This window comes from Nycticebus coucang, chromosome 9 (genome assembly GCF_027406575.1).
Source record: "Nycticebus coucang isolate mNycCou1 chromosome 9, mNycCou1.pri, whole genome shotgun sequence".
In the NCBI taxonomy this organism is placed as follows: Eukaryota; Metazoa; Chordata; class Mammalia; order Primates; family Lorisidae; genus Nycticebus; species Nycticebus coucang.
Window position 1 is genome coordinate 40,691,609 of NC_069788.1, and position 13,881 is coordinate 40,705,489.

Sequence of the window (13,881 nt, forward strand, 5' to 3'; positions counted from 1 at the left end):
CCCCAGTAGAGTGCTGTGGCCTCACACAGCTCACAGCAACCTCCAACTCCTGGGCCTAAGCGATTCTCCTGCCTCAGCCTCCCGAGCAGCTGGGACTACAGGCGCCTGCCACAACGCCCGGCCATTTTTTGGTTGCGGTTTGGCCGGGGCCGGGTTTGAACCCGCCACCCTCGGTATATGGGGCCGGCGCCCCACGGACTGAGCCACAGGCGCCGCCCTTCTTTTAGATATTTTTTAAACTTGATCTATGATGATCCAATTGTGATCATTTTGTAACTTACTATACTATGTGTAAATGTGGATTCACATTACTTCTTCCCCAAATTAGTAATATTAAACTTTTCAATTTTTTTTTTTTTTTTTTTTGCAATTTTTGGCAGGGGCTGGGTTTGAACCCACCACCTCCAGCATATGGGGCCGGCGCCCTACCCCTTTGAGCCACAGGCACCACCCTAAACTGTTTCAATTTTTACTTAATAGTGGCAAAGTTCTTGATTCCTTTCCTTTTTATCTGTTACTTACAGCTGAAGTTTTATTTATACTTGACATTTGGCAAAGAACTGTGACTTCCAGCGATACCGTTCAATGCTAACTAAAAGCCTATAAATTGCAACGCAAATGAGATTAGCTTCATTTTATAACAGTAGTTTGACACTCAATCCTCCAAAGTCACAACTAGACAGTGTAAGGACCTTTGACTTATTTTTTCCTTCATGAACACATCTATTTCTCTCTTTATTGATGATTAACATTTAAATCAAAATACACTTTGATGCTGAATCTACAATTTCTACAACGCCAATGCTCCTCTGGTTTTTTTAAATATAATAATTAAATGATATTTTGGTAAAAGCTAAAACTATTAAACTCTTGGAACAAAACATAGGCATAAATCTTCATGACCTTAAATAGGCAAAGATTTCCAGACATGATGTCAAAAACACGAAAAGAAAAAGTAGATGAATCAAACTTGACAAAAATGTAAAATGTTTGTGCATCAAAGGATACCATCAAGAAAGTGAAAAAACAATCCATAGAATGGGAGAAAGTTTTTGCAAATCGTATATCTGATAAAAGACTAGTATTTAGAACATATAAAGAACTATTAAAGGTGGCTGGGTGCAGTGGCTCATGCCTATAAAACCCAGCACTTTTGGAGGCTAAGGTGGGAGAATGGATAGCTTGAGGCCAGGAGTTAGACACTAGCCTGGCCAACATGGTGAGACCTAGTCTCCAGAAAAAAAAAAAAAAAAAAATTAAAAATTAACCAGTTAATACAGTGGTACACATTGGTAGTCCCAGCTACTTGGGAGGCTAAGACAGGGGGATTGCTCTAGCCAGGAGTTTGAAATTGCAATGAGCTATTATCATGCCGCTGCACTCCAACCTGGGAGAGAAAGCAAGATCCTGTCTCTAAAAAGAATAAAAATTAAAAAACACTATTAAAAATGAAAAATAAAAATACAACCCAATTTTCAAATGAGCAAAGGATCTGAATAGGCACTCCCTCAAAGATCTGCTGATAGACAGTAAGCACATGAAAAGATGCCCCACATTCTTAACCAGGGAAATGTAAATCAAAACCACACTGAACTACCACTTCTCACCCACTAGGATAGCTCAACTGAGAAAGACAGATAATAAGTATTGGCAAGGATGCAGAGAAAGGAGAACCTTCCTGCTCTGCTCATGGAAATGCAAAATGCTGGGATACAGCCTGGCAGTGCTTCAAAAGCTTCAACATGGAGCTGACAAGTTACTGAAGCCCAGTAACAGCACTTCCAGGCATACACCCAAAAGAATGAAAACATGTATCCACACAAAACTCACATTCTACAAATGTCCACAGCAGCATTATTCATAAAGGCCAAAGTGTGGAAATAACCCAAATGACTATCAACTGATGAACAGATAACTAAAACGTGGTAAGTTATAACCATACAGTGGAATCTTATTTTGTTATGAAAATAAATGAAGTACAATCCATAAAACAATATGAACAAACTTTGAAAATACTATCAAAGTGAAACGAGCCAGTCACAAAAGACTAGCCAGTGTATGATTCCACTTGTATGAAATTTCAGAATCGGCAAATCCACAGAGACAGAGGATAGATTAGTGGCTGCCAGGGGCTGAGTGGGAGGAGACTTGAGGGAAAATGGGAAGTGTATGTCAATGGGAGTGATGAAAACATTCTAAAATTGATTATGGTGATGGTTGTACAACTTTGTGATTACCTGTATTCTAAAACCATTGAATTGTATGCTTTAAAAATGGGTTAATTATATGATATATGATTATATCTCAGTAAAGCTGTTTTGGGAATCTCTTTTCTAATAATTTACCATTTTTGTTGTTGCTCTTAGAGTCATGTATTAATATAATTAAAATTTTAGGCAGCACCCGTAGCTCAGTGGGTAGGGCGCCAGTCACATGCACCAGGGCTGGTGGGTTTGAACCCAGCCCCAGCCTGTTAAAAACAAAAAAATAGCCAGGCGTTGTGGTGGGCACCTGTAGTACCAGCTATTCAGGAGGCTGAAGCAAGAGAATCACTTAAGCCCAAGAGTTGTAGGTTGCTGTGAGCTGTGATGCCACAGCACATAGTGAGACTCTGTCTCAAAAAATATATATATACAGGGGCGGCGCCTGTGGCTCAGCGGGTAGGGCGCCGGTCCCATATGCCAGAGGTGGCGGGTTCAAACCCAGCCCCGGCCAAATTAAAAAAAAAAAAAATATATATATATATATATATACATATATATAATTAACACTTTAAGTTTATTATACTTGCTAGTGGGATAAATTTTTGAAATATTCTTGTTAGTTTCCAAAAGAAGTTCATTATCCTTTTGTTCCTATTTCCAGACATGGACTTCAATTAAACTGAAAGATTTAAATATAATGACATATTGAATATAACAGATTCATATTCCTCTTCCCAGTAAGAAACAGGAAGAATTGGCAATTTGCTTATTATATTATTGATTATAAACATAGTTAACAGATTTTGCACCACTGGAAACAGAGTTCATTTCTTATTGATAAGTCATCTATTCCCTTAATTTATGTGTATTTATCTTATTAACCATATATATTCAGTTCTCTATTGCTGGGGTTAGATCTCAGTCTTTTACTACGACTGGTAGTACTGGAAAGAATGCCCTTATACTTATATATCTTCCTGCATTCCCAGATATATGTCCACAACCTTCCTAGAAGTTAAGACATCTTGCTGTTTCAGTTGGCTTTCTAAGAAATTCTCATGTTTTTCTTGTTTCACATTCTCTTTTTTTCTTTTTAAGAGACAGGGTCTCACTCTGTCACCCTGGGTAGAGTGCCCTGGCATCAGCCTACCTCACAGCAATCTCAAACTCCCAGGCTCAAGCAATCCTCCTGCCTCATCCTCCTGAGTAGCTGGGACTACATGCAGCTGCCATGATGCCCGGCTAATTTTTTCTATTTTTAGTAGAGACGGAGTTTCATTCTTGATCAGGCTGGTCTCAAACCTCTGAGCTCCAGGGATCCTGTCTCTTCAGCCTCCCAGAGTGCTAGGATTACAGGCCGGGCTTTGTTTCCCATTTTAGAAACTATGCATTAGGATGTGAATATATTTGGCTTTCATCTTTTCTGTGCTACTTTGTAATGTCAGTTTTTGCCTGTCGTTTTCATTTTTTAAAACTTTAGTTTTCCCCACTATTGAACTTGAATTTAAATGTTTCATTTTACCTCATAATGTTAAGAATCCCGTCTACTGTGCAATATAGTCAACCTACTTTATTAATTTATATTTTACTATTAGCTTAGAATTAAGTATATTATAAAATTTAATGCACTTAATCTATAAAATTGTAAAATTTAAAAAAAAATTTTAACTTGCTATTTCATCACTGTCATTATCCTGAACTCTAGATCTGATTTCTAATAATTTCACTTTCTCCTTTGCATCTCTAATCTTCTCTCTGGTGTGCAAGTCAATATTTTATGTCTACCAAGAATTAACCTAATTAACAAATTCCCCCTCAATGCCACGTCAGCATATCTGCAAGGATATATTTTTCCTTTACAAAAAAAAAGGAATCCTTCAAAAATAATTAGAAAACATAGTCCATCTTACCTGCAAATACAGTTTGTCTGCTTTCAATTTACTTTCCAATTTTAGCAATCTCTTTGCATCCTCTGGTACATCCAACTTCATTTTTAACATGCACTTAGTTTCTCGAACAACTTCCAAAATTTTGGGATCAAAATTAACCAGCAACTTCCCTGTTTCTGGGTGTCTCACAAAAAGCGTGGCTTGTAAAGCTACAAACAAATAAACAATTGATGGCATTACTTCTTCTGGATTTCCTTTTTGCTTCCATCTCTACTAACTTCTTAACGACAAAACAATAGTTTTAGATGTCCCAGGTGCTAAGGCACGGTACCTGGCACGTAGTCAGTACTCGAAAATTAGATTAATGTACGCAGAGTGTCTGCAGAACCATAACATCAGATCCAGAAATAAAAATTGACCAAGAACTGCCAGCCTTTGTGCTGTGAATGGCAATACTTTTCTGAGTGGGTCACAGAGATCTGTAATACGGTGTGAGTTTATTTTTATGGATTGGGACTTCACCCCTGGGAAAGAACTGAAGAAGGTCAGAACTACAAAAGACGACACACCTCATTTCAAACCCTTTTTCATTTCGGACCGCAAACTAGCTTTCTCAAGGAGGTTCATCTAAATCAGTCTCATGCTGAAGTTTCAAGTAGGCTCAGTATCAGTAAGAAATATTTATTAAACAACATTGAGTTGTGAACTCCTAGAATATTTTTTTACACTGTATCTCACATAGACATCAATCATATAAATAGACGTTTTCAGACAAGTTTTTTATTATGAATTGAAATACATAATCCCGAGTGGGTAGTCTTAGATTATTAGCTATCCTAACAATTATTTGTGATACATAATAATAAAACACTGGTAGACTAGTATGTATTAGCTTCAGTTCTATCTTACACTAACAAACACTACTAACATGAGAATTTCGAAATAATCACAGACTTTTCCAAGCTTCATACTGTTTCACACAATGTAGCCACATCAAATGTCTAGTAAAATAAAATTGTCCATATATCACTTTGAAGTTAGTTCTCTTTTACTCATCAGATAAAACTAGTCTGGATATGGTTCTTGATGGTACAAGTTACATGGAAATTTAAACTAAAAAATTTATTCACTTCATTTGGAATCTTTTAAAATTGGATTAGAAATCATTTATCCTCTTTTGAAGATTTATTGAATGAAGTCTGTCTTCCCTGAAACTGTACTGAGCTAGTATGAAAGGACAAAAGCCTGTGGCTCAAAGGAGTAGGGCGCCAGCCCCATATGCCAGAGGTGGCGGGTTCGAGCCCAGCCCTGGCCAAAAACTGCAAAAAACAAACAAACAAACAAAAAAAAAAGTCATCAAGGTGACCTGGACAGGCCAATAATGACAGCCAAGCAAGTCTGTTCCAGGCCAGAGTGACCATTCCACTGCAAGTGAATCACCATCAGAGAAACTTTAGAGAGTAGCCAGCTAAGGGAGGCCGACACTAGGTCCCCAATTATTAGTCTAAGTCCTATACATTTTAATCACATCAATAGAATAACAGGAAGTCTTCTAGAGAAATTCTTTTCCGATAGCCTGTGCGCACATGAAAAAATTAAACTTTCTATTGTTTTACATGTGACCACTTCTCCTGGGCACTAATCCACGGCAGTGTGTACATGTACCCTGCACAGAATAGGTGTCAACCGATATTCTCAAGGTCCTCTCCCCAGAAATATTGGTAAAATTGGTATTAATATTTATCAAGACTGCCTGATCTCTACTTATTGGATATTTTTTAATTTTTTTTTTTTTGAAACAGAATCTCACTCTGTTGCCCTGGTTAGAGTGCCGTGGCATCACAGCTCACAGCAACCTCAAACTCTTGGGCTCAACTGACCCTCTTGCTTCAGCCTCCCAAGTAGCTGGGACTACAGGCACCCACCTCGATTCCCTGCTAGTTTTTTCTATTTTTTTAGTAGTGATGGGGTCTTGCACTTGCTCAGGCTGCTCTTGAACTCCTAAGCTGAAGCAATCCACCCCCACTGGTCTCCCAGAGTGCTAGGATTACAGGCATGAGCCCAGCATATTTTTTTCAATATTTTGAGACTCCCCTAGCCTGCTTGGCACCATTCTTGGCACTTTTAGAAGTAGTACAGTATAAGGGTTAAGAGAGTGGATTCTGGAGCCTGACTGCCTGAATTTGATTCCTGGCTCTACCACTTACTAACTGTGTGATCTTGGGCAAGTCACGTAACCAGTGCCTCCCGTTTCCTCATCTATAAAACAAGGTTAGTAATTGTTCCTCCAAAGGCTGCCATTCGGATTAAAGAAATTGGTTTATGTGGAGTGCTTAAACAGAGCCTGGAGTACAGTTAGCACCGTATAAAAATGTTAGCTATGACCATTATTAAAAGGATACAAGATAAAACAGACATGCAGAGGATCTTTGGAATGTGCAGGGAGATAAGACAGATATATAAAGCAACAATAATCATGAGAAAAAACTGGGCATAAAATGTGTGGAGAACTCTGGAGGAGGAACACAGTGTTTTCTGCCAGGAGGAATAAGAAAGGGCTTTATGCAACAGGTGATCATTGAGCTTGTTTTTGAACAAGCAGATAAGAGGGAAAGCACTGGGGGTAGAAAACCTAGCAGGAGAAAAAAAAATAGAAAAGTTCATGGCATTGTAGGAGAAGCAAAACAGTATGTGCTCTATATTTCAGTTGTTAAAAATTCTCTTTTACTTTTTTCCGTAATGTGAGTTTTAAGCTTCCCTTGATGTTCCTCAGAAAGCATTGCTCTATTAGCAGACTTTCATTAGAATCCATAGGGTCCTGGCCAGGCCCGATGGCTTGTGCCTATACTCCTAGCACTCTGGGAGGCCGAGGCAGGTGGATTGCCTGAGCTCAAGGGTTTAAGACCAGCCTGAGCAAAAGTGAGTACCATCTGTACTAAAAATAGAAAAACTAGCCGAGTATCGTGGCAGGCTCCTGTAGTCCCAGGTACAGGGGAGACTGAGGCAAGAGGATTACTTGAGCCCAAGAATTTGAAGTTGCTATGACCTATGACACCACGACACTCTACACAAGACAACGGAGTGACACTCTGTCTCAAAAAAAAAAAAAGAACACATAGGGTCCTACCATATACCATATCATCCAGAAACAGCTGACCTGATAAAAGGGGTTTAATAAAGGGTTAACTACAGCACCACTTGGGGCCAGCACCCTGTGGAGGTTGAGAGCTGTCCTCTAGAATGCAGGGATGCAGTGAATCGATGGCCTATATGTAAGTGCTATGTCATCAACAGCTAAAGTCTAATGCCAGGACACAAGAGTGGGAGTGACCCCTCTCACCATCATTCCCAGTAACCCAGGCACAGAACTTGTGCTTCCCAGCCACAGAATTTGTGCTTCCTAGACCTACAAATCTGTGCTCTGCTAAAGTGGAGACCTGGTTTGGGAGGAAGAAATCTTTCTAGCAGGGGATGCGGTAAAGGTTCTACCAAGGTCAGGAATAAGAGTTTATGGTTGAGGTGATAGCTAACAGCTTAAAGTTAAAATGAAACAAAGCAGGAACCTGAACTGACCAATAATTTTGTCCACCCAGAAAACAACAACCTCCCAGATAACCAGCATGGCTGGATAATGGCTAAGAACAACCCCCTGCCTCAAACTTAACTCTGCCCAAAGCCTTGGCAAAATATATCCCCTCCCCAGAAAGACTCAGACACAACCCTACATATGGGAGGTAGATACGCGGACTTCTCCCAGGGCACCCCCTCTCAGAGGTGGTATCCAGGAGAAAGCCCACAGATGAAAAGAGCCCAGCCCAGGAGGCCTGGCTAGGCCTATGCATTGGACAGTCAACAACTGGGAAGGATTCAACTGTTTGAACATTTGATATGTAGGTAAATTACTTCTCCTTGGGGATAGAACTATCTTCTCCCTCCCAGCATGGGCTATTTGGTCTGTTAACAATCCCCTAACCTTTACCCAGCCTCTCTCTCTATCCAATCTTCACAGGGGACTTGGGATTCTTTCAACCCCACCTTTGGCATTTTTACATTTTGCATATGCACCTTTGTTGAAAGTTACTAAAAGCCTTCTGAAGAGGCCAGAGAGAGGCTGCATTTTCTCAGTTTATTCAGCCTGAATTAATGTAAGGCTTCTCCAGGCATTCTCAAACATTATGTTTTAAACTGGCTGAGTTATTGATTTTCAATGGAGTTTTTTCCCAGTCGGCTTTCAAACCAGCTCAGGCTTCATGTGCAATGACCCCCGACGCCTAATACTCTTTATTTGCTGGAGCTGAAATTAAAACTGATATTAAACTCAGCAATAGAAAAAGAAAGGAAGGAGGGAGAAAAGGAGAAAGGGACGGGGAGCGGTGGGGAGGAGGAGCGAGGCGGTGGGGGGGGTGCAGGGAATGGGCTGCAATTCTTTTTCCCCAGACTGGGACTGAGGTTAACCAACAACATGACAAAATGGAATATGAAAACCTCCATTAATCTATGGAGAAACACCTATAAACATATTTTTACTTTCAAATACTGTTTTTTCAGTAGAAGGTCCTAACTTAAGTATATCAACTTTAAGGTCATGACAGTTCTTGCTAATAAAATCATAAAATTATTAACAACTGTAAATAAATAAACCATTGTAGCATCCCTAAATATTAACTATCCTAAGATTATATGAAAAGATTGAAAAAATCCTCCAGAAACACAAATTCATTCAAAACCCCCTAACTCTACTTTGAGTCTTGCTGTGCAATCTTACACGCACCATAATGCAACTGCGTGATCTCCTTGACCCAGGCTGTGTGATAGATCACCTCGAATTCCACCAGCACATAGGCAATCTTGTTATACTGACGGATCACAGCTTTACCTTCCACACTTGACAAAATGTCTGAGTTTTTCTGTTTTTAAGGAAAAAAGAAAGATTTATTTTAAACATTTTCTGTTATTTTCATGTCCAAATCATAAAACTATTCATATGTAAAATGATGTCAAATAATGATGCTACCGATTTAGAGTCTACCTTAGAATAAAACAAAGATAGAGACCATACAAGGAAAAGAGACAAATAGGGAAATATTATCTGAATAGAAGGAACACTGGAAAAGAAAAGACAGGATTTAAAAAGAGAGGCCTGGAGCCCCACAGCCAGCCCCAGGCATTCAGAGTTTCTAGCTCTGATTTTCTGCCCATCTCTACTTCTCTAGGCAAGATACAATAAATAGATTTTCTTTGAACAGTGAATATCAGTGTAAATTCCTAAATTCCAGGCTCGGTGCCTGTAGCTCAGTGGTTAGGGCACCAGCCACATACACAGGGGCTGGTGGGTTCGAACCCAACCCAGGCCTGCTAAACAACAATGACAACTACAGCAAAAAAAAAAAAAACAGCCAGAAGTTGTGGCGGGTGCCTGTAGTCCCAGCTACTTGGGAGGCTGAGGCAGGAGAATCACTTAAGCTCAAGAGTTTGAGGTTGCTGTGAGCCTGTGATGCCACTGCACTCCACCAAGGATGACCTAGTGAGGTTCTGTCTCAAAATAAAAAATTCCAGCACACAAAAAAGGTAACCATATATCAAAGAATAAAAATCAATTTCTTTATGTAAAAACCGAAAGATTAGGTTTCAATTCACATATGTCCATCAGGGTAATAATAATCCCCACCCTGCCACCATGAAGTCAACGAGACTGAGCCCCTACCTTGACCTCTTATCCAAGGACAAGATAATCTTGTCTTGTCTTTAATCTTTTTTTAAGATACTCCGAACAAGGAAGTAAATGATGGCAGCCAAACACAAACAATTAAATAATAAAATTACTTGTAAGATTATTGCTTTATACTTATTTTGTTCTATATTTAAGTATAAGACAGCAAACAAACCAACTCTGCTACCCTGTCTTTTAAATAAAAACAAAAGAACAAGGACAAAGAAAAGACATCCTGTCAGGTTCAGAATGCCAACAGAGCCTAAGGCTACGCTGTTTTTCAGAAATCTAATAATCTTAAAGACACACAGAATGAACAGACTCAGTTACACCCAGCCCTTGGTGTCAGGGCTTCATACAGGAATACATTGTTTGAGTATCTTTACTTCCGTTGAACACATACATCGGGACCTATCTGTCCACACATGTAAGTAAGCTCCAGCGCTAGGCCTGTATTTTACTGTGTTTTCAAATTTTTTATTTTTATTTTTAAAGGGGCTTTTTAAAGTGCCCTGGTGTTATTATTAATCAAAGACATAAAGTTATAAGATTCACTGACTTCAAGATAATTGTAATTAAACTGGCTTATAGACTGCACATGAAGGAAATGACTTAGCCTCTCTCAAGTTTATATTTATAAACGAAATTTTGTTTGCATGGTAAAAGAATGGACTCTTTATTGGATACCCATAGTGTAGGAAAAAATATATTTCTTATATGAAAACCACCATAATCCACATATTATAAATTTAATGATTAGCTTACGAAGAAATAGTTGATGGGTTCACTTATCCGGCGATAGAGCTGCCTCACCCAAAGTATTTTTCCTGCTATAGGGGGCATGTTGCGAGCGAGAGGTGGGTCATCTTTTTGAGAATGATAAAGCTATAATTTAAAATACAAAGTTAATGTCTGAATTTAATGCAGTGGAAAAAGCAAAAAATATACAGTTATATTTGTATTGTTTTACTATTATTTATATGTCTTATACTGCAGTGGTTCTCAACCTTCCTAATGCCGCGACCCTTCAATACAGTTCCTCATGTTGTGGTGACCCCCAACCATAAGCAACGAAAATAATTTTATGGTTGGGGGTCACCACAACATGAGGAACTGTATTAAAGGGTCACGGCATTAGGAAGGTTGAGAACCACTGTCTTATAGGCAGTAAGGAGTTATTAAATAGCTAAGCACACATCTGAGATGATAACTTGAAGCTCAGAAACAATGACACTTAATTCTCTCTTCACCTTTATTTCCTATTACATGTATTTTTTTCTGCCCTTATCCCAAATTCTTTTATTTTTTTGAGACAGAGTCTCACTCTGGCACCCTGAGCAGAGTGCCGTGGTGTTACAGTTCATAGCAACCTCAAACTCTCGGGCTAAAGAGATAGTCTTACCTCAGGTTTTTCTATTTTTAGAAGAGAGAGGGTCTTGCTCTTACTCAGGCTGGTCTCAAACTCTTGAACTCAAGCAATCCACCCACCTAGGCCTCCCAGAGTGCTAGGATTACAGGCGAGAGCCACAGTGCCCAGTCCTTATCCCAAATTTTAAGGAAGCATTCTCCGAAAAGGAGCATACAGATACATTACATCTCTCACAATAGGCTCCAGACCTATATTTTGATCCTCAAAAATACTTACTCAAATGGGCTTTGCTAGACACACACCTGAAAACTATGGCAAAAAGACAGTTCCTAAGACGAAAGAGGCATGAAGCTGGCTGAGCGGCAGCACACGCTGCCCCTTCCCACACAGAGAGGGGAGGTCTAGTAGCACATTAACCGCCACACTAGACAAAAATTGTTTCCTCGGGACCACAGTGTTTTATTACAAAAATAGAACAAAAACTTCAATACAAAACAATCCTTTCTAATTTAATGAAAAATTTGCTACTTTTTACTGTTTTCTGTGCATGAGTTATATGCAACTCATGCAGTACTAGGATCAATGTTTACACTGCACACCACCTGAGTTCTATGTGACTCACAACATACTCATTGAATTTATTTAGTAGCAGTGAGTCTTTTGTCATTCCACGAGTATGTAGCTGTGTCTGGAGTGGACCACGGGTGGTCCTGAATGAGGGCCTCTGAATCACATCCCTAAGTATGTGCAACAATGTCACGTTGCTGTCTACTATCAGATGGAGTTTGTTCAGAGCCACCAGGCAAACAAGGCAAAATGCACAACTAAAAGTTATGGTGAAGTGCTTGTGCTGGAACAGGTGACAGCAGGTGGAGGAGACTGCTGATTGACAGCAGTGTGGGTTTCATAACTTTAAGAAGCCCCCAGCTCAATACAAGCATGAGTTAAATACAACTCATATGGCAGTTAGTGTGTTAGCAGTGAAGGTCCTTAGCAGAGAAGAAATCATTTTGAAAAGCTTGGCACAAAACAATGATGGCAAATACTTTCAGAATTGTTTTCTTTTTACATTAATGTACCATTCCATTTATAACCATGACACTTACCTTCTTCGTAGCATCAAGTTCAGCCACGTAAAACTGAAGAATACGCTCAATTGTGTGGTTTATTTCTAATTGAAGACAGGGAATGTTCAGCTTCTGAAATCTAAAAGTAATTGAAGATGAATAATTAAAAAGTAAATGAGAAATATACTAAATATCCATTCGTTCATTTGACAAATATTCATGCTGGGCCTCATCCCTTGTCCTAGGATACAGTAATGAACAAGATAGGTACAGTCCTAGCCCTCCTGGAACCTACAATTATCTTACGGGAAGGGCAAATGGAAGTCAAGAGTAACATAAACAATTGCTTAAATTATGAGGGGGCCAGAAAGGCACAGGGGGACCTAGCCAAGTCTGGGAACTCAAGTAAGATTCCTTGAGAAAGTGACACTTAAACTGAGATTAAAAAGATGAGTGAGGGGTTGGCTTGGCAAAGATGGAGGCGAGAACACAATGTTCCTAGCCAATGTTAACCCTCACGTAATTCCAAATAACCATAACCATAGGAACAACCTCATCAGGCAAAGATTACTTCCATTTAGAGACTGACGCACAGCAAGTACTGAAACCACAACACTGCACTAATAAAATGAATTCACTAATAAATGAATTCATAAAATGAATTCACATACTATAGGCAAAAACAGGCAGAGACAGAGAGAGAGGTCACCAACAAAATGGTACCTGCTATCTGTGTAGAACTGACATTTGCCCAAGTCATTTTATGTCTGTTTTGACTTTTTTACGACAGTCTCACCAGGTATATGCCATCACTATAGAGACACGGAACTATAAGAAAGCCAGACCCAAACCTACCTCCACCAGCTCTCAGGGAAGAGTTCCCAAGGGTCCCTTTCATGAGTCCTAAGCCCTTCTTGAGCTGGAGGGAAAGGCCTCTAGACCAGCTCATCCCTCTAACCCGGACTCCCTGCCCTTTGAGAGAGTAGTGCTGTTGGAAGGGAGGGAAAGGAAGCTGACAGTAGATTTCAGGTGCTTGTGCAATAAAAAAAGGGAAGAGTAGGGCGGCGCCTGTGGCTCAGTGAGCAGGGTGCCAGCCCCATATACCAAGGGTGGCGGGTTCGAACCCTGCCCCGGCCAAACTGCAACAAAAAAATAGCCGGGCGTTGTGGCGGGCGCCTGTAGTCCCAGCTACTCGGGAGGCTGAGGCAGGAGAATTGCCTAAGCCCAGGAGTTGAAGTTGCTGTGAGCTGTGTGACGCCACGGCACTCTACCGAGGGCCATAAAGTGAAACTCTGTCTCTACAAAAAAAAAAAAAAAAAGGGAAGAGTAACTTTTTGAGATAACCTATATTAATTTGCTTCCTTGTAGCAACCATCTCACTACACTGAAGTACCTGGTGTTTGCACCATGTACACCTTAAGTACTTACAATTGCTTTTAAAAGGTGCAGGAGCCTCATTGGAGACGAGGGGATGGAAAGTTTTAGTTTCTATTACTCTTAAATAATCTCACTTTAGATATTTTTTAGTATGTAGAGTTATACATTATTTGTTCCCTTTCTGATAATACCTACGAAGTTAATCTTAAGCATATTACATGGCGGGGGTGGGAAGGGGGAGTAACAATGTGAAATAATTGCATTT

General features: G+C 39.8%; 1 protein-coding gene across 1 annotated transcript in view; it reads right to left on the minus strand.

The window, feature by feature from the left end:
- DNAH8 (dynein axonemal heavy chain 8) overlaps nucleotides 1-13,881 on the minus strand; it is a 319,171-nt gene that overhangs the window by 241,019 nt on the left and 64,271 nt on the right. The window contains exons 16-19 of the mRNA XM_053603542.1: nucleotides 12,279-12,378; nucleotides 10,569-10,688; nucleotides 8,865-9,000; nucleotides 4,115-4,302 (exon numbers count right to left, since the gene is read on the minus strand). Coding sequence (XP_053459517.1) covers nucleotides 4,115-4,302; nucleotides 8,865-9,000; nucleotides 10,569-10,688; nucleotides 12,279-12,378 — 544 coding nt within the window. The remainder of the gene's footprint in view (nucleotides 1-4,114; nucleotides 4,303-8,864; nucleotides 9,001-10,568; nucleotides 10,689-12,278; nucleotides 12,379-13,881) is intronic.